General features: G+C 63.7%; 3 protein-coding genes across 7 annotated transcripts; 2 read left to right on the top strand and 1 right to left on the bottom strand.

Annotated features, from left to right (window-relative positions):
• Positions 1-1,181: 1,181 nt before the first annotated feature.
• On the bottom strand, positions 1,182-18,237 carry GPKOW (G-patch domain and KOW motifs). The gene is made up of 13 exons (XM_072920438.1): positions 18,130-18,237; positions 10,108-10,329; positions 9,836-9,919; positions 9,492-9,607; positions 9,287-9,390; positions 8,421-8,524; positions 7,911-8,067; positions 6,699-6,801; positions 5,239-5,341; positions 4,295-4,412; positions 3,388-3,457; positions 3,171-3,256; positions 1,182-1,363 (listed from the first exon to the last, which is right to left on the bottom strand). The coding sequence occupies exons 2-13, from the start codon at positions 10,311-10,313 to the stop codon at positions 1,235-1,237; spliced, it is 1,380 nt and encodes a 459-aa protein (XP_072776539.1). The 5' UTR covers positions 10,314-10,329; positions 18,130-18,237; the 3' UTR covers positions 1,182-1,234.
• Positions 10,598-16,841, top strand: PLP2 (proteolipid protein 2). Of its 2 annotated transcripts, none has more exons than XM_072920437.1 (5): positions 10,598-10,633; positions 14,392-14,544; positions 15,297-15,392; positions 16,286-16,373; positions 16,485-16,841. In XM_072920437.1, the coding sequence occupies exons 1-5, from the start codon at positions 10,613-10,615 to the stop codon at positions 16,502-16,504; spliced, it is 378 nt and encodes a 125-aa protein (XP_072776538.1). In that variant the 5' UTR covers positions 10,598-10,612; the 3' UTR covers positions 16,505-16,841. The 2 variants fall into 2 exon arrangements, with proteins under 2 accessions (XP_072776538.1, XP_041568026.2); XM_041712092.2 differs by lacking the exon at positions 10,598-10,633 and adding an exon at positions 11,852-12,008.
• On the top strand, positions 18,081-27,394 carry FTSJ1 (FtsJ RNA 2'-O-methyltransferase 1). Of its 4 annotated transcripts, none has more exons than XM_072920434.1 (11): positions 18,081-18,200; positions 19,395-19,577; positions 21,263-21,332; positions 22,279-22,375; positions 24,282-24,360; positions 24,460-24,512; positions 24,624-24,677; positions 24,772-24,874; positions 24,977-25,060; positions 26,304-26,407; positions 27,098-27,394. In XM_072920434.1, the coding sequence occupies exons 2-11, from the start codon at positions 19,457-19,459 to the stop codon at positions 27,365-27,367; spliced, it is 1,035 nt and encodes a 344-aa protein (XP_072776535.1). In that variant the 5' UTR covers positions 18,081-18,200; positions 19,395-19,456; the 3' UTR covers positions 27,368-27,394. The 4 variants fall into 4 exon arrangements, with proteins under 4 accessions (XP_072776535.1, XP_072776533.1, XP_072776536.1 ...); XM_072920432.1 differs by having other exon boundaries at positions 18,087-18,200; positions 19,415-19,577; XM_072920435.1 differs by having other exon boundaries at positions 18,087-18,200; positions 19,415-19,577; positions 27,121-27,343.
• The last annotated feature ends 365 nt before the right edge of the window (positions 27,395-27,759 follow it).

Raw genomic sequence — 27,759 nt, 5'->3', positions numbered from 1 at the left:
ATCTCACACCCGTTGTTGCCCGTTTCTCTCCTTTATTGCCCGTTTCTCTCCTTTATTGCCCATCTCACACCCGTTGTTGCCCGTTGCACGCCATTGTTTCCCATTTCTGTCCTTTGTTGCCCATCTCACACTGCGGTTGCCGTTTCTCTCCACTGTTGCCCGTTTTTCTCCATTGTTGCCCATTTCACTCCTTGGTTGCCCGTTTCTCTCTTTTATTGCCCGCGTCACACCCATTGTTGCCCACATAACGCCATTGTTTCCCGTCTCTCTCCGTTGTTTCCTGTCTCTCTCCATCGTTTCCCGTTTCTCTCTGTTATTTCCCATTTCTCTCTGTTATTTCCCATTTCTCTCTGTTATTTCCCGTTTCTCTCCGTTATTTCCCATTTCTCTCCGTTATTTCCCGTTTCTCTCCGTTATTTCCCGTTTCTCTCCGTTGTTGCCCATTTCACTCCTCAGTTGCAATTTCTCTCCTTTATTTCCCATTTCTCTCCGTTATTTCCCATTTCTCTCCGTTATTTCCCGTTTCTCTCCGTTATTTCCCGTCTCTCTCCGTTATTTCCCATTTCTCTCCGTTATTTCCCATTTCTCTCCGTTGTTTCCCATTTCTCTCCGTTGTTTCCCATTTCTCTCCGTTATTTCCCGTCTCTCTCAGTTATTTCCCGTTTCTCTCCATCGTTTCCCGTTTCTCTCTGTTATTTCCCATTTCTCTCCGTTATTTCCCATTTCTCTCCATTATTTCCCGTTTCCCTCCGTTATTTCCCGTTTCCGTTATTTCCCGTTTCTCTTCTTTGTTGCCCATTTCTCTCCGTTGTTGCCCATTTCACTCCTCAGTTGCAGTTTCTCTCTGTTATTTCCCGTTTCTCTCCGTTATTTCCCGTTTCTCTCCGTTATTTCCCGTTTCTCTCCGTTATTTCCCATTTCTCTCCATTATTTCCCGTTTCTCTTCTTTATTGCCCATTTCTCTCTGTTGTTGCCCATTTCACTCCTCAGTTGCCGTTCCTCTCCGTTGTTTCCCATTTCTCTCCGTTATTTCCCATTTCTCTCTGTTATTTCCCATTTCTCTCCGTCGTTTCCCGTTTCTCTCCGTTATTTCCCATTTCTCTCCGTTGTTTCTCGTTTCTCTCCGTTATTTCCCGTCTCCCTCCCCCGTCACCCGCCGTGCCATGCCATCCATGCCGTGCTGTCCGTGCCCGCCCGGGGTGGGTCCGTGGGGTCCGTGGGGTCCGTGGGGGTCTCAGTCCTCGTCCCCCCCCAGGTAGTGGCAGATGCAGTCGAAGGGCAGCGGCAGCACCGCAGCGCCCGCCCGGCACAGCTGCACCAGCGCCCGAGCGCGGCGCCCGTCCCGCTCCAGGATCCGGCCCAGCTGCGGGGCGGGAGTGGGGAATTTAGGATTTGGGTTTGGGGTTTGGGGATTTGGGGTTTGGGGTTTGGGTTTGGGGTTTGGGTTTGGGATTTGGGTTTGGGATTTGGGTTTGGGTTTGGGGTTTGGGGTTTGGGGATTGGGTTTGGGGTTTGGGGTTTGGGGTTTGGGCTTGGGTGTTTGGGGTTTGGGGATTTGGGGTTTGGGGGTTGGGGTTTGGGTTTGGGGTTTGGGGATTTGGGGTTTGGGTTTGGGGTTTGGGGTTTGGGGTTTGGGGATTTGGGGTTTTGGGGTTTGGGTTTGGGGTTTGGGGTTTGGGTTTGGGGACTGGGTTTGGGGTTTGGGGTTTGGGAGATTTGGGGTTTGGGGTTTGGGGTTTGGGGTTTGGGGTTTGGGGTCTGGGGTTTGGGGTCTGGGGTTTGGATTTGGGGTTTGGGTTTGGGGTTTGGGATTTGGGGTTTGGGGATTTGGGGTTTGGGGTTTGGGGTTTGGGGATTTGGGGTTTGGGGTTTGGGGTTTGGGGTTTGGGGATTTGGGATTTGGGGTTTGGGGATTTGGGGTTTGGGGTTTGGGGTTTGGGGTTTGGGTTTGGGGATTTGGGGAAGGGGATTTGGGGAAGGGGATTTGGGTATTTGGGGATTGGGTTTGGGTTTGGGGTTTGGGTTTGGGGTTTGGGGTTTGGGGATTTGGGGTTGGGGGTTTGGGTTTGGGGTTTGGGGTTTGGGAATTTGGGGTTTGGGGTTTGGGGATTTGGGGTTTGGGGTTTGGGGATTTGGGGTTTGGGGTTTGGGGCTTTGGGGTTTGGGGATTTGGGGTTTGGGAGATTTGGGGTTTGGGTTTGGGGATTTGGGGTTTGGGGTTTGGGTTTGGGGATTTGGGGAAGGGGATTTGGGGAAGGGGATTTGGGGAAGGGGATTTGGGGTATTTGGGGAAGGGATTTGGGGAGGGGGAGTGTGGAGGGGGATCTGGGGATTTGAGGAGGGACTTGGGGTATTTGGGGAGGATCTGAACAATATGGGGAGGGGTGTGGGGAGGGGTCTGTGGTATCTGAGGAGGGGTTTGGGGATAATTTAAGGAGGCATATTGGGGTAATTTGGGGAGGGGTCTGGGGATAATTTGGGGAGGGGTCTGTCGGTAACTTGGAGAGGGGTGTGAGGATAATTTGGGGAGGAGTCCGTGGTAATTCAGGTATTTGAGGAGGGGTCTGGGGTAATTTGGGGAGGGGTCTGTGGGTATTTTGGGTAATTTGGGGAGAGGTCCAGGGGTACTTTTGTAATTTGGGGAGGGGTCTGTGGTAATTGGGGTAATTTGGGGAGGGGTCCAGGGGTACTCTGGTAATTTGGGGAGGGGATTGGGTAATTTGGGTAATTTGGGGAGGGGTCCGTGGGTATTTTGGGTAATTTGAGGAGAGGTCCAGGGGTAATTCAGATAATTTGGGGAGGGGTCTGTGGTAATTTGGGGAGGGGTCTGTAGGTAATTTGGGTAATTTGGGTAATTTGGGGAGGGGATTGGGTATTTTGGGTAATTTGGGGAGGGGTCCGGGGGTACTCTGGTAACTTGGGGAGGGGTCCGGGGGTACTTTTTTAATTTGGGGAGGGGTCTGTGGTAATTTGGGTAATTTGGGGAGGGGTCCAGGGGTACTCTGGTAATTTGGGGAGGGGATTGGGTATTTAGGGTAATTTGGGGAGGGGTCTGTAGGTAATTTGGGTATTTTGGGTAATTTGGGGAGGGGTCCGGGGGTACTCTGGTAATTTGGGGAGGGGTCTGTAGGTAATTTGGGTAATTAGGGTAATTTGGGGAGGGGTCTGACCTGCCCCGCGTGCTCCCCCAGCACCACCATGACGCGCTCGGAGCTGTCCCGCGGCACAACCGTCTCCAGAGAGGCCTCGCGCAGCCCTGGGGGGCACAGGGGGGCTCAGGGGGGTTTTGGGGCGATTTTGGGGGCTCAGAGGAGTTTTGGGGGGTCAGAGGAGTTTTGGGGGGTCAAAGGAGTTTTGGGGACCCCCAGATTTTGGGGGGGGTCTCACCCTCCACCAGGCGCCCGTCGTCCGTGCGGCACACGCAGGTGTCGGGGGCCAGCAGGTCCTCGATCGTCATCTGGGGGACCCCAAAATTCACCCGGGGGAGCCCAAAATCCACCCGGCGATGGGGGGAACCCCAAAATCCACCCGGGGGAACCCAAAATTACACCAGGGGGGAACCCCAAAATCGCACCCGGGGACAGGGGGGGATCCCCAAAATCCACCCGGGGAAACCCCAGAATTGCACCCAGGGATAGGACCCCAAAATTCACCCGGGGGATCCCCAAATCATGCCCAGGGATGGGGGGGAACCCCAAAATCCACCCGGGGGAACCCCAAAATCACACCCGGGGGTGGCGGGGGTGCTCAGTGGGTATTTCAGGGTCCCAGGGGGGTCAGTGGGTATTTTGGGGTCCTGGGGGGGTCAGTGGGTATTTTGGGGTGCGGTTCGGGGGTCAGTGGGTATTTGGGGTCCCGGGGGGTCAGTGGGTATTTTGGGGTGCAGTGTGGGGCTCAGTGGGTATTTTGGGGTGCCGGGGGGCTCAGTGGGTATTTTGGGGTGCAGTTCGGGGGTCAATGGGTATTTCTGGGTCCCAGGGGGCTCAGTGGGTATTTTGGGGTGCAGTGTGGGGGTCAGTGGGTATTTTGGGGTCCCAGGGGCGTCAGTGGATATTTTGGGGTGCAGTTCGGGGGTCAATGGGTATTTCAGGGTTCCGGGGGGGGTCAGTGGGTATTTTGGGGTGCGGTGTGGGGGTCAGTGGGTATTTTGGGGTGCAGTGTGGGGGTCAGTGGGTATTTGGGGTCCCAGGGGGCTCAGGGGGTATTTTGGGGTGCGGGGTGGGGGTCAGTGGGTATTTCTGGGTGCTGTGGGGGGGCTCACTGGATATTTTGGGGTGCAGTTTGGGGGTCCCACCTTGCAGTTGTAGAAGACCCCCCCTCTGAAGGCCGTGTCCACGCAGCGCACGCGCAGGTCCCGCCGCAGCCAGTGGGGGGGGGGCGCGGGGGGGGCCCCCCGGGGCTGCTTCGCGCTCCTGGGGGGGTCCCCAAATTGTTGGGAACCCCCCCAGTCCCCAAAACTCAGCAACCCCCAGACCCCCCCCCAAATCAATCACAGACCCCCCCCATGGGAACCCCCCAAGGTTCAGACCCCCCCCAAGGGAACCCCCCAAATCGATCACAGACCCCCCCCCCACCCCAAAAATATTGGGGGGCTCAGGCCCCGCCCCCCCAATTGGGTTGGGGGGGGGTCACACTCACCCAAAGGGCTCCCTCCCCTCAAGGGTTAATGACACCCCCAAAATTAGAGCCCCCCCCCCCCAATATGTAAGGACCCCCAGAAACCCCCCAAAAAGAGAGCCCCCCCAAAATGAGAACACCCCCAAACCCCCCAAAACTGAACCCCCCCAAACCCCCCAAAATGAGAATCCCCCCAAAATGTTCCCCTCAGCCCCCCCAAAAATGAACCCCCCGAAAGTCCCCCAAAATGAGCCCCCAACCCCCCAAATCGAGAACCCCCCAAAATGAGCCCAAAGCCCCCCAAAATGAGAGCACCCCTCAAACCCCCCCAAAATGAGCCCCCAAAAATGAGAACTCCCCCAACCCCCAAAAATAACAGCCCCCCCAGCCCCCCAAAATTGAGAACCCCCCCAGACCCCCAAAAGTGAAACCCCCCAAAAATGACCTTTTCAGCCCCCCCAAAATCACACAAAACTGAGCCCCCCCAAAATGAGAGCCCCCCCCAAAACGACTCCTGCAGCCCCCCCACACTGAGAGTCCCCCAAAACGAGAACTCCCCTGAAACCCCCCAAAATAAACACTCCCCCAGCCCCCAAAACTGACCCCCCCAACCCCCCTCACCTCTGCTCCGGGGGGGGCTCCCGGCGTTTGCCCCCCCCCCGCGGGGGGTCCCCACCCTGTGCCCCCCCCCCAGAGCCCGGCGGGGGGGGGCGGCCCGGGGCACCTGGGGGGGAACTGGGAGTGACTGGGGGGAACTGGGAGGGACTGGGGGGGACTGGGGGGGACTGGGAGGGACTGGGAGGGAACTGGGGGGGAACTGGGAGGGACTGGGAGGGACTGGGGGGGATTGGGGGGAACTGGGGGGGAACTGGGAGGGGCTGGGAGGGACTGGGGGGGACTGGGGGGGGACTGGGAGGGACTGGGAGGGACTGGGAGGGAACTGGGGGGGACTGGGAGGGACTGGGAGGGAACTGGGAGGGACTGGGAGTGACTGGGGGGGAACTGGGAGGGACTGGGAGGGACTGGGAGGGACTGGGGGGGACTGGGAGGGACTGGGAGGGAACTGGGAGGGACTGGGGGGGACTGGGGGGGGACTGGGAGGGACTGGGAGGGAACTGGGGGGGACTGGGAGGGACTGGGAGGGACTGGGAGGGAACTGGGAGGGAACTGGGAGGGACTGGGAGGGACTGGGGGGAACTGGGAGGGACTGGGAGGTAACTGGGAGGGACTGGGGGGAACTGGGAGGGACTGGGAGGTAACTGGGAGGGAACTGGGAGGGACTGGGAGGGACTGGGGGGGACTGGGAGGGACTGGGAGGGACTGGGAGGGAACTGGGAGGGACTGGGAGGGACTGGGAGGGAACTGGGAGGGACTGGGAGGGACTGGGGGGGAACTGGGGGTTGGTTACTGGGGTTACTGGTCGGTACTGGGACTCACCGACACTCAAGGCTTACTGGGAGCACTGGGAGGTCACTGGGGGTTACTGGGGGGGTTACTGGGGGTTACTGGTCCGTACTGGGACTCACCGGCACTCAGGGGTTCTGGGGTTACTGGGGGCTGTCTCAGGGGTACTGGGGTTGGTTACTGGTCCGTACTGGTCTGTACTGGACTCACCGTCGCTCAGGGGTTACTGGGGGTTACTGGGGGGGGTTACTGGTCCATACTGGTCTGTACTGGTCCATACTGGGATTTACCGTCGCTCAGGGGTTACTGGGATTACTGGGGCTGTCTCAGGGGTCAGAGGGGGTGACAGGGGGTGGTTACTGGTCCATACTGGTCCATACTGGGATTCACCGTCGCTCAGGGGTTACTGGGGTTACTGGGGCTGTCTCAGGGGTCACAGGGGTCACAGGGGGTTGGTTACTGGTCCGTACTGGTCCGTACTGGACTCACCAGCGCTCAGGGGTTACTGGGGCTGTCTCAGGGGTTACTGGGGTTACTGGGGCTGTCTCAGGGGTCACAGGGGTCACAGGGGTTGGTTACTGGTCCGTACTGGTCCGTACTGGACTCATTGTCGCTCAGGGGTCACTGGGGGTCACAGGGGGTGGTTACTGGTCCGTACTGGTCCGTACTGGACTCACCGTGGCCGAGCGGGCGCAGTCCGTGCTGACTGACCGTCACCACCTGCGCCCCGAGCTGGAGCCGCACCAGCGCCCGGCCGGCCTCGGGCAGCAGCGCCTGCACCTGCACCAGTAACACCAGTTAGAGACCAGTTACAGACCAGTTACACCAGCGCCCGGCCGGCCTCGGGCAGCAGCGCCTGCACCTGCACCAGTAACACCAGTTAGAGACCAGTTACAGACCAGTTACACCAGCGCCCGGCCGGCCTCGGGCAGCAGCGCCTGCACCTGCACCAGTTAAACCAGTTAAACCAGTTAGAGACCAGTTACAGACCAGTTAGAGACCAGTTACAGACCAGTTACAGCAGTTACAGACCAGTTACAGACCAGTTAGGGACCAGTTACACCAGTTACAGACCAGTTACACCAATTACAGACCAGTTAGGACTGGTCTATACTGGTCTGTACCGGTCTATACTGCCCCACACTGCTCCATATTGCCCCGCATTGCCCCGCACTGGTCTGTACTGGTCTATACTGGTCCGTACAGCCCAATACTGCCCCGTACCACCCGATACTGGTCAATACTGGTCTATACCGCCCCACACTGGTCCGTACTGCCCCATACTGCCCCGCACTGCCCTATACTGCCCCACACCACCCCGCAGCACTCCGTACTGGTCTATACTGGTCTATACTGCCCCACATTGCCCTGTACCGGTCTGTACTGGTCTATACTGGTCTGTACTGCCCCATACTGCCCCACACCGCCCCACACTGGTCCGTACTGCCCCATACTGCCCCGCACTGCCCTGTACTGCCCCACACCACCCCGCAGCACTCCGTACTGGTCTATACTGGTCTATACCGCCAAACACTGCCCCACCCGGTCCATACGGCCCCGCCCCGGTCCATAGTGGTCTGTATGGCCCCGCCCCGCCCCGTACCCGTCCATACTGGTCCATATGGCCCTGCCCTGGTTCATACCGGTCCATACGGCCCCGCCCCGGTCCATACTGGTCCGTATGGCCCCGCCCTGCCCCATACCGGTCCATATGGCCCTACCCCGGTCCATAGTGGTCCGTACGGCCCCGCCCCGGTCCATACCGGTCCGTACAGCCCCGCCCCGCCCCGTACCCGTCCATACCGGTCCATATGGCCCCGCCCTGCCCCGTACCAGTCAATACGGCCCCGCCCCGGTCCATACGGCCCTGTAGGGCCCCGCGCTCTCACCTGGCCGCGCAGGCCGCGGTGGGGCCCGGCCTCGATGCTGACGGTGTCACCCACGCCCAGCCCGGCCTGGGGGGGCTCCCCGGCCCCGGGGGGGGCGGCCTCGGCCCCCAGCCCCAACCCCCGCGGGCGGGGCCGCTGCTCCAGGGGGGGCACCACCCTGGGGGGACAGGGACGGGCTCAGAAACCCCGGCTTTGGGGTACCCAGTTTTGGGGTACCCCGGTTCTGGGGTACCCTCAGTTTCGGGGTACCCCTGCTTTTGGGGTACCCCTGCTTTTGGGGTGCCCGGTTTTGGGGTACCCCGGTTCTGGGGTACCCCTGCTTTTGGGGTACCCAGTTTTGGGGTGCCCCGGTTTTGGGGTACCCCTGCTTTTGGGGTGCCCGGTATTGGGGTGCCCCGGTTCTGGGGTACCCTCAGTTTCGGGGTACCCCTGCTTTTGGGGTTCCCGGTTTTGGGGTTCCCCGTTTTGGGGTGCCCCGTTTCGGGGTTCCCGGTTTCGGTGCCCCCTCACCTGGCGAAGGTGCGGCCGATGCCCTGGCCCTGGCTCCAGCCCATCCCCCGCAGCATGGCCAGCCCGAACTGCCCCACGGGCACGGCCTCGTAGTCCTGGGGGGTCTGCGGGCAGGGGTGAGGGGTCTGGGGGTCCCCAGGGGGATTTGGGGGTCCCCAGGGGGTACATAGAGGGATTTGGGGGTCCCCAGGGGGGTCCCAGGGGGGATTTGGGGATTCCCCAGGGGGATTTGGGGGTCCCCAGGGGGTCCCAGGGGAGATTTGGGGATCCCCAGGGGGTACATAGAGGGATTTGGGGGTCCCCAGGGGGTTCACAGAGGGATTTGGGGGTCCCCAGGGGGTCCCCAGGGGGATTTGGGGGTCCCCAGGGGGGATTTGGGGATCTCCAGAGGATCCCAGGGGAGATTTGGGGATCCCCAGGGGGTACATAGAAGGATTTGGGGGTACCCAGGGGGTTCACAGAGGGATTTGGGGGTCCCCAGGGGGATTTGGGGGTCCCCAGGGGGGTCCCAGGGGGGATTTTGGGATTCCCCAGGGGGATTTGGGGGTCCCCAGGGGGTTCACAGAGTGATTTGGGGGTCCCATAGGGATTTGAGGGTCCCCAGGGGGTTCACAGGGGGGAATTGGGGGTCCCAGGAGGAATTTGGGGGTCCCTAGGGGGGGCTCAGAGGATATTTGGGGGTCCTGGGGATGTCTGGGGTTCCCGGGGACATTCGGGGGTCCTGGCAGATATTTGGGGGTCCCAGTGAATATTTGGGGGTCCCTGGGGGATATTTGGAGTTTGGGGGGATATTTGGGGGTCTCGGGGGATATTTGGGGGTCCCAGAGGGGGTTCCCGGGGTATTTGGGGGTCCCGGGGTCTCTCACCGGCTGCTGCCCCGTGCCCACGTCCCTGTCCCGGAGCCCCGGCAGGGGGATGGCCATGGTGGGGCCGGGCTGGCCCGGGAGGGGCTCCTGGCTCTGCCGCGCCTCTGGGGGGGCAGGGGAGGGTCAGGGGGACCCCGAAACCCCCCTGGAACCCCTCTGGGGGTCAGGGGAACCCCCAAAACCCCCCCGGGACCCCCAAACTCACCCTGCAGCAGCTCCTGCACCGCCTGAGCCTCCACCGAGGGGGGGTCAGTGCCGGGGGCGGGGCCTGTGCGGGGGGCGGGGCCAGCGCTGGGGGCGGGGCCAGCGCTGGGGGCGGGGCTTGTTTCATGGGCGGGGTCAGCACTAGGGGCTGGGTCAGCGCTGGGGGCGGGGCCTGTGCTGGGGGCGGGGCTTGTTCCATGGGCGGGGCCTGTGCTGGGGGCGGGCCCTGTGCTGAGGGCGGGGTCAGCGCTGGGGGCGGGGCTTGTTCCATGGGCGTGGTCTGTTCCGTGGGCGGTGCCTGTCCCGTGGGCGGTTCCCGTTCCGTGGGCGGGGCCCGTTCCCTGCGCGGGGCTCTCGGGGTTCCTCCAGCGGCGCGCGGGGATCAGCGGGATCACCAACTCCGGCTTGGGGGGCGGGGCCGGCCGCGTGCTGGGGGCGGGGACACGGCGTTAGCCACGCCCACCCACACAGTGCGCCTTTAAACAAAGGGGCGGTCCCAGCAGAAACCACGCCCCCCTCGTCTTAGCCACGCCCCCAAAAGCCGTTGCACGCGGTGAGCACGTGCCACAGGCCACGCCCCCTCGCCCCCGCCGGCACCGGCGCTAAGCCCCGCCCACCTGAGCAGCTCGCGGCCCTCCACGGCCGTCAGGAAGTCGGTGTCGCTCTCGCTGTCTCCGCCCGCGGTGGGCTCCGCGCACGGTCCCGCGGGCAGCGGCCGCCGCCGCTCGGCCCTGCGGCTGAAGGCAAAGGACACCGGGCCCGGCCCCGGTCCCGTCCCCGTCCCCGTTCCCGTCTCCTCCGCCGCGCCATCGCCCGCCGCCATCTTCCGCCGCGGGGCCCTGTGGGAGAGAGCGCGATGGTCCAGCCGGACTACAACTCCCAGCAGCCTCCGCGCCGCCCCGCCGGCTTTGCGGACGCTGATTGGCGGAGCGCCCGCCTATCCAGTGCTGGCGGCGCGGCTCGTCCCGCCCCCTTCCCGCGCGCTGCGGCCGCTGATTGGCGGAGCCGCCCGTCGCTCAGCCCCTCCTGCCGCCGCCGCTCGCGCCCGCCGGTTTCGCGCGCGCTGCCGGAGCGACCCCGCGGGGAGGGGGAGGGGAACCGGAGCAAACTGGGGGAACTGGGATGGACTGGGAGCACTGGGAGGTGATACTGGGAGTGCCAGGGGAGACTGGGTACATACTGGGAGTGTGTGGGCTGGACTGGGAGCACTGGGAGGGGATACTGGGAGCACTGGGAGAGGGTGGGAGGACACTGGGAGAGCTGGGGGGGTACTGGGAGAGGATATGGGAAGCACTGGGAGCACTGGTTGGTTACTGGGAGCACTGGGAGGTTACTGGTTAGTCACTGGGAGCACTGGGGGGGGTCACTGGTTGGTTACTGGGAGCATTGGGAGGTCAGTGGGAGCACTGGTGGGTTACTGGTTCCTGACTGTGCCGTCCCCACGGTGAGACCCCCCCCCCGGTCCCCCCAGAAACCCCCCCCAAAACACGGCTGCAAAATCACCCCCCTGCCAGCGCAGTGGTACAGCCCACGGCCCCCCAAAACACACCGGTGCCCCCCCAAATCGAGAGGTACAGCCCAGAGCCCCCCAAGACCCCGCCTGGCTGGGGGAGGGGAATGGGGGGAGGGGTCCCTGCCCCGCCCCACCGGGGGTCGCACGGAGGTGTTGCCCCCCCCCTCCCCGTTTTTGGGGTGTTCAATAAAGGTGGGGACCCCCATCCCCGTTCCTCCCACTGCCGGTGCGCGGGGCGCTGCCCACATCCGCTGAGTCAGCCCAAAACCCAGAGCGGCTCCGGGGGAAGCGGCCGAGGGGACCCCCAAACCCCCTCAGAGACCCCCCAAATCCCGGGACCCTCCCCCCAAACCCCCTCAGAGACCCCCCAAATCCCGGGACCCCCCCCAAATCCCGGGACCCCCCCCAAATCCCGGGACCCCCTCCAAGCCCCGCCCCCAGGACCCCCGACCCAATCGGCGCAGGGGATTCCCCGCTCCAGGACCCCCAACCCAATCATCGCAGGGGATTCCCCTCTCCAAGCCCCGCCCCCAGGACCCCCGACCCAATCACAGCAGGGGATTCCCCGCTCCAAGCCCCGCCCCCCCGGGACCCCCGACCCAATCAGCGCAGGGGATTCCCCGCTCCAAGCCCCGCCCCCCCGGGACCCCTCGCGGGGTTTCCCCCCTCCATTAACCGCCCGGTCACGTGACGGCGCGCGCCGCCCGAGGCCCCGCCCACTTTTCCATCCCTAATTGGGGTTTCCCCCGCCGCCAGGCCCCGCCCACCCGCGCCCCCGCCAGCCAATGGCGTGCCGGCGCGCGCCGCCAGGCCCCGCCCCCGCGCCGTGCCAGCTCCTCGGGGCGCCCCCCCCGCTCCCCCCTCCCCCCCCGTCACCGCCGCCACCGCCACCGCCCGTTCGGTACCGCCGGTCCCGTCATGGAGTCCAGCGGGCCCCAGAACTGCCCCGGCAACTGCCTCGCCTTCAGCCGCACCCACAAGGGGCTGGTGCTCATCGGCGAGATCGTGAGACACGGGGGGCGCCGGGGATGGGGGCTCCGGGGGCACCGGGGGGCGGGATACCCCCGGCGGGGACACGCGCGGGCCCGGGCCCGGTGCGCAGGGGCAGGAGGACTCGGTGCCCCGTTCCTTTGGGGCGGGGGGGACACGCCTGGCTGCCCATTCGGGGCCAGGAGGATGCGGGAGTCCAGGTTTGGGACCGGGCAGGATGTCTGGGATCACCGGTTTTGGGGGGGGAGGGGCAGCAGGACACCTGGCTCCCCATTTCTGGGGGGCACCCCCACACGTGGGGTCCCCTATTTTTTGGGCAGGGCGGAATCCCAGTTTTGGGCGTCAGGAGAACGCCTGGCTCCGTGTTTTGGAAGGGATCGGGGACACCGCCACACCGGCTCCCGTTCCGTGGGGGTCCCCATCCCGGGGGGGTCCCCATCCCGGTGGGGTTCCCCATCCCGGGGGGGTCCCCCATGCCGTAGAGGTCCCCATCCCGGGGGCGTCCCCATCCCGGGGGGGTTCCCCATGCCGTAGGGGTCCCCATCCCGGGGGGGATGCCCGGCTGTCGGAGCGCTCGGGCCGACACGTGGAGCTCGGGACGCGGGTCTCGGGTGGGGGGACATCCCCGCAGAGCGCTCCCGGTGCCGTGGGACACCGCGCGGACCCGCTCCCCCCGCGCCTCCCGGTCCCGTTTCGGGCGCGTGGAGGGGCAACGCCCTTGGGAAACGCGGGGTGGGGCGGGGCAGGTGAGAAAGGCGGGGCCGGAGGGGCCCGGTTTGAAAGCGGGGAGGGAGCCCGGATGTGCCCGGTGCCCGCCGGGGGGAAGGCGCGGTTGGGGCGGTGCCCGGCCCGCCGCTCCGGCCGTTATTGCGCCAGCCCGGGCGGCGCCGCCGGGAGCGGCCCCTTTAAGGCGCTGCCCCTTTAAGAGCCCCCCGGCGGGCCCCACCCACGCCGTCGCCCCTTGAAGGGCGGAGGGGTGGGCGCTGTTATGCCGTTGCCATGACGACCGTTGCCGGGAGACGGCCCCGCCCCGCCGCTCCCACAGCGGCGCCCCCGCCCGCCGCCCCCGCGGGGCGGGGCCAAAGCGCGGGAACGGCGGCGGCCCGCAGGGGGCGCTATGGGGGGGGCTAGAGGTGACCCCACATTGGGCTATGGGGGTCTATAGGTGACCCCACACTGGGGGTGCTATGGGGGGCTATAGGTGACCCCACATTGGGCTATGGGGGTCTATAGGGGACCCCACACTGGGGGCGCTATGGGGGTCTATAGGTGACCCCACATTGGGGCGCTATGGGGGTCTAAAGGTGACCCCACATTGGGGCGCTATGGAGGTCTATAGGTGACCCCACATTGGGGGCGCTATGGGGGTCTATAGGTGACCCCACAGTGGGCTATGGTGGGGGTCTATAGGTGACCCCACATTGGGCTATGGGGGTCTATAGGTGACCCCACAGTGGGGGCGCTATGGGGGTCTATAGGTGACCCCACACTGGGCTATGGGGGGCTATAGGTGACCCCACATTGGGCTATGGGGGTCTAGAGGTGACCCCATACTGGGGGCGCTATGGGGGTCTATAGGGGACCCCACAGTGGGGGCGCTATGGGGGTCTATAGGTGTCCTCACACTGGGCTATGGGGGGCTATAGGTGACCCCACATTGGGGCGCTATGGGGGTCTATACGTGACCCCACATTGGGCGATGGGGGTCTATAGGTGACCCCACATTGGGCTATGGGGGTCTATACGTGACCCCACATTGGGCTATGGGGGTCTATAGGTGACCCCACATTGGGCTATGGGGGTCTATAGGGGACCCCACACTGGGGGCGCTATGGGGGTCCAGAGGTGACCCCACAGTGGCCGATTGGGGGCCCATAAGGGCAGGGTACATTTTGGGGTCTCTACGGGGTCTATAGGGGCTCAGAGAGCCCAGCTGGAGCACACAGGGCCCATAGGGCACAATGCACAGATCCCATAGGGGTGGGGCACACTTTGGGGTCTCAGAAATAACCCAGGGAGCACACAGGGCCTATAGGGCACAATGCAGACATCCCATAGGGGTGGGGCACACTTTGGGGTCTCTGTGGGGGCTCAAAAATAACCCAGGGAGCACACAGGGCCCATAGGGCACAATGCACAGATCCCATAGGGGTGGGGCACACTTTGGGGTCTCAGAAATAACCCAGGGAGCACACACGGCCCATAGGGCACAATGCACAGATCCCATAGGGGTGGGGCACATTTTGGGGTTTCTGTGGGGGCTCAGGGAGCACACAGGGCCCACAGGGCACAATACACAGATGCCATAAGGGTGGGGCACATTTTGGGGTCTCAGGGGTCCCTGTGGGCTCCGAGCAGCCCCTATGGATGCCATACGTACCCGTCCCTGTCCCCGCAGGTGCTGTGCGTGCTGGCCCTGGTGTGCTTCGGCGCGTCGCGCTCGGGCTACGCGGGGCTGGCGGCGCTGGAGCTGCTCTTCGCCGCGCTGGTGCTGCTGGCCTGGAGCTGCCGCCTGCCGCCCCGGCTGTCCCCGCTGGCCTGGGGCTGGAGCGTGAGCGCCGCGCCGGGGGCTCGGGGGGCTGCGAGGGGTTGGGGGGATTATGGGGGGTTTGGGGGGCATTTGGGGGGGATTGCAGGGGGGTTGAGGAAAACTGGGGGGCTGGGGAGGGGTTTGGGGGAGATTGCAGGGGGTTTGAGGAGAACTGGGGGGGAGTTTGGGGGGGATGGCAGGGGGTTTGAGGAGAACTGGGGGGGCTGGGGAGGGGTTGGAGGGGATTATGGGGGGTTTGGGGGGCATTTGGGGGGGATTGCAGGGGGTTTGAGGAGAACTGGGGGACTTGGGAGGGGTTTGGGGGGGATTACCGGGGGATTTGAGGAGAACTGGGGGCTGGGGAGGGGTTTGGGGGGATTACGGGGGGGTTGGGGGGCGTTTGGGGGGGTTTGGGGGGGATTGCAGGGGGTTTGGGGGGCATTTGGGGGGGATTGCAGGGGGTTTGAGAAGAACTGGGGGGGCTGGGGAGGGGTTTGGGGGGGATTGCAGGGGGTTTGAGGAGAACTGGGGGGCTTGGGAGGGGTTTGGGGGGGATTACGGGGGGTTTGAGGAGAATTGGGGGGGGATTTGGCTGGATTATCGGGGGTTTGAGGAGAACTGGGGTGCTGTGGAGGGGTCTGGGGGGCCCTGCAGTGCCTGAGCTGCGGAACATCCCTGGGAGTTGGGGGTCCCCAGAGAATCTGGGGGTTCCTGGGGGTGTCCCCAGAAGGTTTGGGGGGTCTCTCTGAGGGGTCCCACCTGTGCCCCCCCAGGACTTCATGCGCTGCCTGATCGGGGCTCTGCTCTTCCTCATCACCTCCCTCATCGTCATCATCGACCACCGCGACGGCGCCGGCATCGCGGGAGGGGTGAGGGGAATCTGGGGGGCTGGTTGGGGGGCTGAGCCCCCCATGGGTGCTGGGGCTCCTGACCAGGGGGTCGGGAGAGGGTTTGGGGGTCTCTGATCCCCCCAGTCCTGGGGCTCCAGGCTGGGTGAGGGAGGTTTGGGGGTACAGGGGGAATTTGGGGGTCTCTGATCCCCCCGGGTTTTGGGGCTCCTGGGCACAGTGTTAGGAGGGGTTTTGGGGTTGCAGGGGGGATTTGGGGGTGCAGGGAGGTTTTGGGGCACACAGGGGGAATTTGGGGGTCTCTGACCCTGTCCCTCCAGGTGTTCGGGATCCTGGCCGGGGTAAGGGAGGTTTTGGGGGTGCAGGGAGGTTTTGGGGCACACAGGGAGAATTTGGGGGTCTCTGACCCCCCTGTCCCCCCAGGTGTTCGGGATCCTGGCCAGGGTGAGGGAGGTTTTGGGGGTGCAGGGAGGTTTTGGGGCACACAGGGGGAATTTGGGGGTCTCTGACCCTGTCCCCCCAGGTGTTCAGGATCCTGGCCGGGGTATAGGGAGGATTTTTGGGGGTGCAGGGGAGGTTTTAGGGCACACAGGGGGAATTTGGGGGTCTCTGACCCTGTCCCACCCAAGGGGGTTTGGGATCCTGGCCGGGGTGAGGGAGGTTTTGGGGGTGCAGGGGAGGTTTTGGGGCACACAGGGTGAATTTGGGGGTCTCTGACCCTGTCCCCGCAGGTGTTCGGGATCCTGGCCGGGGTGAGGGAGGTTTTGGGGCACACAGGGGGAATTTGGGGGTCTCTGACCCTCTCCCCCCAGGTGTTCGGGATCCTGGCTGGGATGAGGGAGGATTTGGGGGTGCAGGGGGGTTTTGGGGCACACAGGGGGAATTTGGGGGTCTCTGACCCCCTGTCCCCCCAGGTGTTTGGGATCCTGGCCGGGGTCCTGCTGGGCTACGACGCCTACATCACCCTCCCCACGCGGCAGGGCCACAGCGCCGCCAGCACTGGTGCGTACTGGGAGCACTGGGAAGGGGGTGCTGCCCTCTGGGGGCTCCCCAGAAGGTTTGGGGGTCCCCGGGGTGGGGTGTAACTAATCCCCCGCTTTGTTCCCTCTCCAGAAGCGCCAGGCGGTGTCTGAACAACCCAAGAACCCACCGGAGACCTCCCCCCGCACAGGGGGACCCCAGCCTTAAATTATTGAGGGGTCCCGACGCCGTGGTCCCCCCGGGGGGGTCTGGGGGTCCCACAGGAGCCGTCCCCCCTCAAACGCCTTCGCAAGTGCCTTGAATCGCCCGTGCCTCAGTTTCCCCGCGGGGAGACCCCCTCAGGTTTAAAGGCACCCTTGCCCCTCATACGGGTTTTGGGGTGCCCGCCTCAGTTTTTGGGGTGTTTTCCCCGCCTCCCCCCCGTCCCTCAGCCTGCGGGAGGCTTTTGGGGGCAATCTATTGGGAAATAAACGGTTTTTATTATTGCAATATTGGTTCCGGTGGGTCTGTGGCGACAACAGCCTCGTTAGGGATGTCTGCAGATCCTGAGGGGGCTCAGGAGCCCAAAATGTGTCTCAACATGGAGCCCAAACCCCACAGCGCGCCCCGAACCTCCCTCGCCTGGGGGGAAAATCTGGGAGAGCCAGCCCTGAGCCAAAGGAAAAAGGGAGAAAAACTCTTCCCCCCTCTGCTCATGGAAAAAGGGAAGGAACTTCCCGTCCCCTCATTGGAAAAGGGAGGAAACTCCTCCATCCCTCACGGAAAAAAGGCGGGAAACTCCCCCTCCCCTCACGAAAATAGGGAGGAAACTCCTCCATCCCTCATGGAAATAGGGAGGAAACTCCTCCATCCCTCATGGAAATAGGGAGGAAACCCCTCCATCCCTCATGGAAATAGGGAGGAAACTCCTCCATCCCTCATGGAAACAGGGAGGAAACTCCTCCACCCCTCATGGAAACAGGGAGGAAACTCCTCCACCCCTCATGGAAATAAGGAGGAAATCCCTCCAACCCTCACTGGAAAAGGGAGGAAAGTCCTCCACTCCTCATGGAAATAGGGAAGAAATCCCTCCATCACTCACGAAAAAAGGCAGGAAACTCCCCCTATCGTTACGGAAAAGGGAAGAAAATCCCATGCATTCCTGACAGAAAAAGGGAGAAAACCCCCTCCACCCCTCACAGAAAGAGGGAGGAAACCTGAAACCCTTCCATTCCTCAGGAAAAAAGGGAGAAAACCCCCTCCACCCATCAAGGAAAAGGGCGGTAAACTCCACCGCTCACGGAAAAAGGGAATAAACCCCCTCCACTGCTCACGGAAAAAGGGAGAAAACCCCTCCACCGCTCACGGAAAAAGGGAATAAACCCCCTCCACTGCTCACGGAAAAAGGGAGAAAACCCCTCCACCGCTCACGGAAAAAGGGAATAAACCCCCTCCACTGCTCACGGAAAAAGGGAATAAACCCCCTCCACCGCTCCCGGAAAAAGGGAGAAAACCCCTCCACCGCTCACGGAAAAAGGGAATAAACCCCCCCACCGCTCACGGGAATACAGCGGACCCCTCCGCCCCTGCCGGCTCCCGCACAGCCAAAGAGCAGCAGAATTCCCATCTCAAAGAGCAGCAGAAACCCCCGGTCCCCTCACAGAAAAAGGCGGGAAAGCCCCAACGCCGCTCGCGCCCCGCCGCGCGCATGCGCAGTGCCAAAACGAGGCTCTTCCCCCCCGCGCCCTCCCCTCACTCTCCCCGCCCGCCGCCGCCGCCGCCGCCGCTCCGCCCTCACCGCGTCCGTTCCTCCTTCCTCCTTCCTCCCTCAGCGGCTGCTGCTGCCCGGTGCTTCCCCGGTGCGCTCCGGTACGGCGGGAGGGGCCGGGCGGGGCGGGAGAGGGGGAGGTGATGACGGGGGGAGGGGGGAGCCGCGCGCGCCGGGGGCGGGGGAGGCCGGGGCGGCGCATGCGCAGTGGGTGGGCGGGAGTTTGTGGGTCTGTGGGGTTTAACATCGAAATAACGCGGCCCAAATTAATGGGAAATGAATGGGATTTAAGGGGTTTGGAGTGGTTTGAGCAGCCCCTGGGTGAGGGTTTGTGGTGAATGTGGGGTTTAACATCGGAATATCGGGTCCTAAATTAAATTAACGGGATTCAACAGCCCCTGCGTGAGGGTTTGTGGGTTTAACATCGGAATATCTGGCCCTAAATTAAATTAACGGGATTCAACAGCCCCTGCGTGAGGGTTTGTGGGTTTAACATCGGAATAACGCGTCCTAAAATAAATTAACGGGATTTAAGGGGTTTGGAGTGGTTTGAGCAGCCCCTGGGCACCCGTGGGTCTCTCTGAGGTCCCCCCATTTTGGTGTGCCCCCAATATAAACAGTGTTTTTTTTAGGGTAGAACCCACAAATAAATGGCAAAAGTTATAAATAAATAATGGGGCACACAAATAATGAACTCTGGAGATTACCCCGTTTATGGGGTTCCCCCTGTTTATGGGGTGCCCCCATTAACGGTGTAGCCGTGTTTGGGGTGTCCCCCCGCTGGTTTTGGGGTGTCCCTATGATTAGGGTGTCCCCGTTTTTGGGGTGTCCTTCCATTAGTTTCGGGGTGTCCATGTTAATAAGGTGTCCCTGTTTTTGAGGCATTCCCTGGTAGGTTTTGGGGTGTCCCTGTTTTTAGGGTGTCCCCGCAGGTTTTGGGGTGTCCCCGCTAACGGTGTCCCCGTTTTTGGGGTGTCCCTGCAGGTGTTGGGGTGTCCCCACTAACAGTGTCACCATAGGTTTTTGGGTGTCCCCAGTAGGTTTTGGGGCATCCCCGCAGGTTTCAGGGTGTCCCTGTTGATAGGGTGTTCCCACAAGTTTCGGGGTGTCCCCACTTACGGTGTCCCCATTTTCGAGGTGTCCCCGGTAGATTTTGGGGTGTCCCCACAGGTGTCGGGGTGTCCCCTCAGGTGTCAGGGTGTCCCCTCAAGTTTCGGGGTGTCCCTGTTAATAGGGTGTCCCCACTAACGGTGTCCCCATTTCCGGGGTGTCCCCATTTCTGGGCGCCCCCGCAGGTTTTGGGGTGCCCCCGCAGGTTTTGGGGTGCCCCCGCAGGTTTTGGGGTGCCCCGCTGGCCATGGGCCGCTCCTCGAAGGACAAGCGGGACGTGTATTACCGGCTGGCCAAGGAGGGCGGCTGGAGAGCGCGGAGTGCCTTCAAACTGCTGCAGCTGGAGCAGCGCTTCCAGATCCTGCAGGGTACTGGGGGCACTGGGGGGACTGGGGGGCACTGGGAATGGGGCACTGGGGGCACTGGGAGCACTGGGGAATGGGGCACTGGGGGCACTGGGAGCACTGGGAGCACGCAGCGCCTTCAAACTGCTGCAGCTGGAGCAGCGCTTCCAGCTCCTGCAGGGTACTGGGGACACTGGGGGCACTGGGGGGCACTGGGGGGACTGGGGAGTGGGGGACTGGGGGAACTGGGGAGCTGAGGAGAATGGAGAGAGTGGGGTAATGGGGGGACTGGGGGTAATGGGGGCAGTGGGGTAATGGGGGGACTGGGGGTAATGGGGGAATGGGGGGACTGGGGGCAATGGGGGCAATGGGGGAATTGGGGGAATGGGGGAGTTGGAGTAATGGGGGGACTGGGGGTAAAGGGGGGACTGCAGTAATGGGGGAATGGGGGGACTGGGGGCAGTGGGGGAATTGGGGGAATTGGGGGCAATGGAGGAGTTGGGGTAATGGGGGGACTGGGGGCAATGGGGGAATTGGGGTAATGGGGAGACTGGGGAATGTGGAAATGGGGCAATGGGGGGAACTGGGAGGGAATGGGTGGAACTGGGGGGAATGGGGAGAGTGGGGGGATTGTGGGAATGGGGGTACTGGGAGAACTGGGGGGAAGTGGGGGGCAAGGGGAGCGCTGGAGTCGCTGGGGACACTGGTGAAACTGGGAGCACTGGTGTAACCGGTGTGACTGGGATCACTGGTGTAACTGGGCACCAGGGTTCTGGGATCGCTGTGTAACTGGTGTAACTGGTGTAACTAACTGGTGTCACTGGTGTAACTGGTGTGACTGGGATCACTGGTGTAACTGGTGTAACTGGTATCACTGGTGTACCTAACTGGTGTCACTGGTGTACGTCACTGGTGTAACTGGTGTCACTGGTGTAACTGGGCACCAGGGGTCTGGGACCACTGTGTAACTGGTGTAACTGGTGTCACTGGTGTAACTGGTGTCACTGGTGTACCTAACTGGTGCAACTGGTGTCACTGGTGTAACTGGTGTCACTGGTGTACCTAACTGGTGTCACTGGTGTACCTAACTGGTGTAACTGGTGTCACTGGTGTAACTGGGCACCAGGGGTCTGGGACCACTGTGTAACTGGTGTAACTGGTGTCACTGGTGTAACTGGTGTCACTGGTGTACCTAACTGGTGCAACTGGTGTCACTGGTGTAACTGGTGTCACTGGTGTACCTAACTGGTGTCACTGGTGTAAGTAACTGGTGTAACTGGTGTCACTGGTGTAACTGGTGTCACTGGTGTAACTGGTGTCACTGGTGTACCTAACTGGTGTCACTGGTGTAACTGGTGTCACTGGTGTAACTGGTGTAACTAACTGGTGTCACTGGTGTCACTGGTGTCATTGGTGTCACTGGTGTAACTGGTGTAACTGGTGTACCTAACTGGTGTAACTGGTGTCACTGGTATATCTAACTGGTGTCACTGGTGTCACTGGTGTCACTGGTGTAACTAACTGCTGTAACTGGTGTCACTGGTGTCACTGGTGTACCTAACTGGTGTAACTGGTGTCACTGGTGTCACTGGTGTAACTGGTGCACCTAACTGCTGTAACTGGTGTCACTGGGGTACCTAACTGGTGTCACTGGTGTCACTGGTGTAGCTAACTGGTGTCACTGGTGTCACTGGTGTCACTGGTTCCAGGGGTGCAGCGGGCTGTGGATCTCTGTGCAGCCCCCGGGAGCTGGAGCCAGGTGCTGAGCCGGCACCTCAGGTGGGACTGGGAGCACTGGGAGCACTGGGAGCCCCAGACTGGGGCACTGGTTTGGGGTTCCTAGGCTGGGACTGGGAGCACTGGGAGCACTGGGAACACTGGGAGCCCCAGACTGGGGCACTGGTTTGGGGGGGTCCTAGGCTGGGACTGGGAGCACTGGGAGCCCCAGACTGGGGGTGCTGGTTTGGGGGGGTCCTAGGCTGGGACTGGGAGCACTGGGAGCACTGGGAGCCCCAAACTGGGGGCACTGGTTTGGGGGGTCCTAGGCTGGCACTGGGAGCACTGGGAGCCCCAAACTGGTGGCACTGGGAATCCTGCTTTGGGATGTGACTGAACTGGCACTGCCCACTGGGTGAGCTGGGAGGACTGGGAATCCCAGTTTGGGACTGGGGGGGCTCAGGGAGGTTGGGTCGGGGGTCCCGGGGGGCTCAGGGGGGCTCAGGGGGGTTGGGTTGGGGGTCCCAGGGGGGCTCGGGGAGGTTGGGTTGGGGGTCCTGGGGGTCCCGGGGGGGCTCAGGGAGGCTGGGTTGGGGGTCCCGGGGGGCTCAGGGAGGTTGGGTTGGGGATCCCGGGGGGCTCGGGGAGGTTGGGTTGGGGATCCCGGGGGGCTCGGGGAGGTTGGGTTGGGGGTCCCAGGGGAGCTCAGGGAGGTCGGGTTGGGGGTCCCGGGGGGCTCAGGGAGGTTGGGTTGGTGGTCCCGGGGGGCTCAGGGGGGTTGGGTTGGGGGTCCCGGGGGGCTCAGGGGGCTCAGGGGGGTTGGGTTGGGGGTTCCGAGGGGCTCAGGGAGGTTGGGTTGGGGGTCCCGGGGGTCCCGGGGGGCTCAGGGAGGTTGGGTTGGGGGTCCCGGGGGTCCCGGGGGGCTCAGGGAGGTTGGGTTGGGGGTCCCGGGGGGCTCAGGGGGTCCCGGGGGTCCCGGGGGTCCCCGTGCCCACCCCCCTGCCCGCAGGGGCTCCGAGGGTTCCCCTGCCCAGGTGGTGGCCGTGGATCTCCAGGCCATGGCGCCGCTCCCGGGGGTGGTGCAGATCCAGGGGGACATCACCAAGGTGGGACCCCAAACCCCCCTGAGACCCCCAAACCCTCCCCTGAGCCCCCCAAAACCCCCCTGAGCCCCCCAAACCCCCCCCGAGACCCCCATAACCCCCTGAGCCCCCCAAAACCCCCTGAGTGCCCCCAGAGCCTCCCCGGAGCCCCCCATAACCCCCCTGAGCCCCCCAAAACCCCCTGAGTGCCCCCAAACCCCCCTGAGCCCCCCAAAACCCCCTGAGTGCCCCCAGAGCCTCCCCTGAGCCCCCCATAACCCCCCTGAGCCCCCCAAAACCCCCTGAGTGCCCCCAAACCCCCCTGAGCCCCCCAAAACCCCCCTGAGCCCCCCATAACCCTCTGAGTGCCCCCAGAGCCTCCCCTGAGCCCCCCAAAACCCCCCTGAGTGCCCCCAAACCCCCCCTGAGCTCCCCAAAACCCCCCCTGAGTGCCCCCAAAACCCCCCTGAGCCCCTCAAAACCTCCCCCAGAGCCCCCCAAAACCCCCCTGAGTGCCCCCAAAACCTCCCCTGAGTCCCCCAAAACCCCCCTGAGTGCCCCCCAAAACCCCCCTGAGTGCCCCCCAAAACCTCCCCTGAGTGCCCCCAAAACCCCCCTGAGTGCCCCCAAACACCCCTGAGCCCCCCAAAACCCCCCCTGAGCCCCCCAAAACCTCCCCCAGAGCCCCCCAAAACCTCCCCTGAGCCCCCCAAAACCTCCCCCAGAGCCCCCCAAAACCCCCCTGAGTGCCCCCAAAACCTCCCCTGAGCTCCCCAAAACCTCCCCCTGAGTCCCCCAAAACCCCCCTGAGTGCCCCCAAAACCTCCCCTGAGTCCCCCAAAACCCCCCCGAGTGCCCCCAAAACCTCCCCTGAGTGCCCCCAAAACCCCCCTGAGTGCCCCCAAAACCTCCCCTGAGTGCCCCCCAAAACCCCCCTGAGTGCCCCCAAAACCCCCCTGAGTGCCCCCAAAACCTCCCCTGAGTGCCCCCCAAAACCCCCCTGAGTGCCCCCAAAACCCCCCTGAGTGCCCCCAAAACCCCCCTGAGTGCCCCCAAAACCTCCCCTGAGTGCCCCCAAAACCCCCCTGAGTCCCCCAAAACCCCCCTGAGTGCCCCCAAAACCCCCCTGAGCTCCCCAAAACCCCCCTGAGCCCCCCAAAACCTCCCTGAGCCCCCCAAAACCCCCCTGAGCCCCCCAAAACCTCCCTGAGCCCCCCAAAACCCCCCTGAGCTCCCCAAACCCCCCCCTGAGCTCCCCAAAACCCCCCCTGAGCCCCCCAAAACCCCCCTGAGCCCCCCAAAACCCCCCTGAGCCCCCCAAAACCTCCCCAGAGCCCCCCAAAACCCCACTCCTGCCCCATCCCTGCCCCATCCCTGCCCCATCCCTGCCCCACTCCTGCCCCATCCCTGCCCCACTCCTGCCCCACTCCTGCCCCACTCCTGCCCCATCCCTGCCCCATCCCTGCCCCACTCCTGCCCCACCCCTGCCCCACCCCTGCCCCATCCCTGCCCCATCCCTGCCCCATCCCTGCCCCACTCCTGCCCCACCCCTGCCCCATCCCTGCCCCACTCCTGCCCCATCCCTGCCCCACTCCTGCCCCATCCCTGCCCCATCCCTGCCCCATCCCTGCCCCACTCCTGCCCCACTCCTGCCCCATCCCTGCCCCATCCCTGCCCCACTCCTGCCCCATCCCTGCCCCATCCCTGCCCCATCCCTGCCCCACTCCTGCCCCATCCCTGCCCCACTCCTGCCCCACTCCTGCCCCACTCCTGCCCCATCCCTGCCCCACTCCTGCCCCATCCCTGCCCCACTCCTGCCCCATCCCTGCCCCACTCCTGCCCCATCCCTGCCCCACTCCTGCCCCACTCCTGCCCCACTTCTGCCCCATCCCTGCCCCACTCCTGACCCGGTGCCCCCCGTGCCCCCCAGGCCTCCACGGCCCAGGAGATCCAGCGCCACTTTGAGGGGCACCCCGCTGACCTGGTGGTCTGTGACGGGGCCCCTGACGGTGAGTCTGGGGGGCTGAGCCTGGGGGGGGCCCTGAACCCCAAAAAAAAACCCCAAAAAAACCCCAAAAAACCCCCCTGACCCCAAACCTCCCCCACAGTAACGGGGCTGCACGACCTGGACGAGTACATCCAGGCCCAGCTGCTGCTGGCAGTAAGTGTGGGGCTCCAGCCCCCCAAAACTCCCCCCAAAACCACCCGGGGACCCCCCCAGTGCCATGGGGACCCCCCCCAATTTTAATTTTGGGGGTCTCCCCTCCTCCAGGCGCTGAACATCACCACCCACGTCCTGAAGAAAGGCGGCACCTTCGTGGCTAAGGTGAGGGGATCCCCCAAAATGAGGGGGGGTCCAAAAAGGGGGTGCTGACCCCCGTGGCCCCAAAAAGGGGGTGCTGACCCCCGTGCCCCCCCAGATTTTCCGTGGCAAGGACGTGACCCTGCTCTACTCCCAACTGCGCCTCTTCTTCCCCGACGTCACCTGCGCCAAGCCCCGCAGCAGCCGCAACTCCAGCATCGGTGGGACCCCCCCCCCCAAAAAAACAACCTCCCAGGGACCCCCCTGGGCTTCGGGGAGACCCCCCTGAGTTTGGGGGACCCCCCCATCCCCTCTTTGGGCAGAGGCTTTCGTGGTGTGCCGTGGCTACAGCCCCCCCGAGGGCTTCGTGCCCACCATGGAGAACCCCCTGCTGGAGCCCGAGGCGGGTGAGGGCACTGCGGGGGTTTTGGGGTGTCTGGGGGGGTTTTGGGGGTCCCTGAGGGGGATTCTGGGGGTTCCTGAGGGGATTTTGGGGTGTCCCTGAGGGGGATTTGGGGGTCCCTGAGGGGATTTTGGGGTCCCTGGGGGGATTTTGGGGGTCCCTGAGGGGGATTCTGGGGGTTCCTGGTGGGACTTTGGGGTGTCTGGGGGAATTTTGGGGTCTCAGGACATTTTGGGCGTTGCTGAGGGGCATTCTGGGGGTTCCTGGTGGGATTTTGGGGTATCTGGGGATATTTTGGGGGTCGCTGAGGGGGATTCTGGCGGTCCTTGGGGAGGTTTTGGGTTCCTTGATGGGATTTTGGGGTGTCTGGGATATTTTTGGGGTCCCTGAGGGGGATTCTGGGTTCCTTGAGGAGGTTTTGGGGTCTCTGGGTACATTTTTGAGGTCCCTGATGGAATTTTGGGTTCTCAGGACATTTTGGGGGGTCGTTGGGGAGAATTCTGGGCATTCGTGGTGGGACTTTGGGGTGTCTGGGGGGATTTTGGGGGTCCCTGATGGAATTTTGGGGGTCCCTGGGGGAATTTTGGGGGTCGCTGAGGGGGATTCTGGCGGTCCTAGGGGAGGTTTTGGGTTCCTCGATGGGATTTTGGGGTGTCTGGGGATATTTTGGGGTCCCTGAGGGGGATTCTGGGGTCCCTGGGGAGGTGTTGGGGTTCCTGATGGGATTTTGGGGTCTCAGGACATTTTGGGCGTCGCTGAGGGGCATTCTGGGCGTTCCTGGTGGCACTTTGGGGTGTCTGGGGGGATTTTGGGGGTCCCTGATGGAATTTTGGGTGTCCCTGAGGGAGATTCGGGTGGTCCTTGGGGAGGTTTTGGGGTCCCTGGTGAGGTGTTGGGGTCCCTGGGGGGATTTTGGGGTGTCTGGGGATATTTTAAGGGGTCCCTGAGGGGGATTCTGGGGTTCCTTGAGGAGGTTTTGGGGTCCCTGGGGAATTTTGGGGTGTCTGGGGATATTTTTGAGGTCCCTGATGGGATTTTGGGGTGTCTGGGGACATTTTGGGGGTCCCTGAGGGGGATTTGGGGAGTCCCTGGGGGAATTTTGGGGGTCCCTGGGGGGATTTTGGGGGTTCCTGGGGAAATGTTGGGGTTCCTGGGGGAATCTGGGTGTTCCTGGTGGGATTTTTGGGGTGCCCATGGATTCGGGTTCCCCCCCTGATTTCGGGGTCCCCCTGATTTGGGGTGCCCAGGGCTGTCCCTGGCCGCCCTCCCCGGCCCCTCCCGGGCCATCGTTCCCTTCGTGGCCTGTGGGGACCTGAGCGCCTTCGACCCCGACCGCAGCTACTCCCTGCAGGTACTGGTTTATACTGGGAGGGACTGGGGGGGACTGGGGGGGACTGGGAGGGACTGGGGGGGACTGGGGGGCACTGGGAGGGACTGGGAGGGAACTGGGAGGGGACTGGGAGGGACTGGGAGGGGACTGGGAGGGACTGGGAGGGACTGGGAGGGACTGGGAGGGAACTGGGAGGAGATTGGGGGGGACTGGGAGGGACTGGGGGGGACTGGGGGGAATGGGGGGAACTGGGGGGGACTGGGCCATACTGGGGAACACTGGGAGACTCTGGGGCCATACTGGGGAACACTGGGGCCATACTGGTCCATACTGGGAGCACTGGGGCCATGCTGGGAGCACTGGGGCCATACTGGTCCATACTGGGAGGCACTGGGGCCATGCTGGGAGCACTGGGGCCATACTGGTCCATACTGGGAGGCACTGGGGCCATCCTGGGAGCACTGGGGCCATACTGGGAGCACTGGGGCCATACTGGTCCATACTGGGAGGCACTGGGGCCATGCTGGGAGCACTGGGGCCATACTGGGTCATACTGGTCCATACTGGGAAGCACTGGGGCCATACTGGGAGCACTGGGGCCATACTGGGAGCACTGGGGCCATACTGGGAGGCACTGGGGCCATACTGGGAGCACTGGGGCCATACTGGTCCATACTGGTCCATACTGGGAGCTCCCCTGCCCCTCCCCAGCTGGACCCCACGCGGCCCTACAGCTTCGTGCCGCCCCCTGCGCCCCCCATCGCCCCCCCCTACAGCCACGCCTGCCGCCTGCGCCGGGACCCCCGCCCGGACCCCCGCCCGGGTGTGCAAGGGGCCACGTGTGAGGAGAGGGGTGTGCAAGGACCCCCGTGTGAGGGGGACAGACCCCCGTGTGAGATGAGTGTGCAAGAATCCTCCCGGGGGATGGGTGTGCAAGAGCCGCCGTGCGAGGAGCTGCAGCGGCTGCGCCTCTTGGACTGAATGGCTGCCCGAAACGTGGGTGTGCAAGGACCCACCCATGGGTGTGCAAGGCCCCCCGTGGGTGTGCAAGGACCCACCCATGGGTGTGCAAGGACCCCCATGGGTGTGCAAGGCCCTGGTGGGTGTGCCCTGGTGGGTGTGCAAGGACCCACCCATGGGTGTGCAAGGCCCTGGTGAGTGTGCCCTGGTGGGTGTGCAAGGACCCACCCATGGGTGTGCAAGGCCCCCCGTGGGTGTGCAAGGCCCTGGTGGGTGTGCAAGGTCCCTCCCCTTACACGCGCGTGTGCAACACCCCAATAAATGCCCCTCGCTCACTCCCGGGGCTGCGGCGCCTTTATTGCAGGAACGGGGGGTGGGAGGGACCCCAAAACTGGGGCACCCCAACATTGGAG

Source organism: Taeniopygia guttata, chromosome 31 (assembly GCF_048771995.1).
Source record: "Taeniopygia guttata chromosome 31, bTaeGut7.mat, whole genome shotgun sequence".
NCBI classification, from domain to species: domain Eukaryota; kingdom Metazoa; phylum Chordata; class Aves; order Passeriformes; family Estrildidae; genus Taeniopygia; species Taeniopygia guttata.
Note: the sequence above shows the minus strand (reverse complement) of the source record. Positions and strands in the feature narration are given on the sequence as shown.

Bases quoted from the DNA above. Each gene is read 5' to 3' on its own strand.
- GPKOW (XM_072920438.1), bottom strand. From the start codon at position 10,313: ATGGCGGCGGGCGATGGCGCGGCGGAGGAGACGGGAACGGGGACGGGG. The intron at 8,525-9,286 runs GTGAGAGACCCC...CCCTGCCCGCAG, and splicing joins TGGGCACGGGGCAGCAGCCG to ACCCCCCAGGACTACGAGGC. The intron at 6,802-7,910 runs GTGAGAGCGCGG...TTACTGGTGCAG, and splicing joins ACCGCGGCCTGCGCGGCCAG to GTGCAGGCGCTGCTGCCCGA.
- PLP2 (XM_041712092.2), top strand. From the start codon at position 11,922: ATGGAGTCCAGCGGGCCCCAGAACTGCCCCGGCAACTGCCTCGCCTTC. The intron at 15,393-16,285 runs GTGAGGGGAATC...CTGTCCCCCCAG, and splicing joins GCGCCGGCATCGCGGGAGGG to GTGTTTGGGATCCTGGCCGG. The intron at 16,374-16,484 runs GTGCGTACTGGG...TTCCCTCTCCAG, and splicing joins CCACAGCGCCGCCAGCACTG to AAGCGCCAGGCGGTGTCTGA.
- FTSJ1 (XM_072920434.1), top strand. From the start codon at position 19,457: ATGGGCCGCTCCTCGAAGGACAAGCGGGACGTGTATTACCGGCTGGCC. The intron at 21,333-22,278 runs GTGGGACTGGGA...CCCTGCCCGCAG, and splicing joins GTGCTGAGCCGGCACCTCAG to GGGCTCCGAGGGTTCCCCTG. The intron at 24,678-24,771 runs GTGAGGGGATCC...GTGCCCCCCCAG, and splicing joins GCGGCACCTTCGTGGCTAAG to ATTTTCCGTGGCAAGGACGT.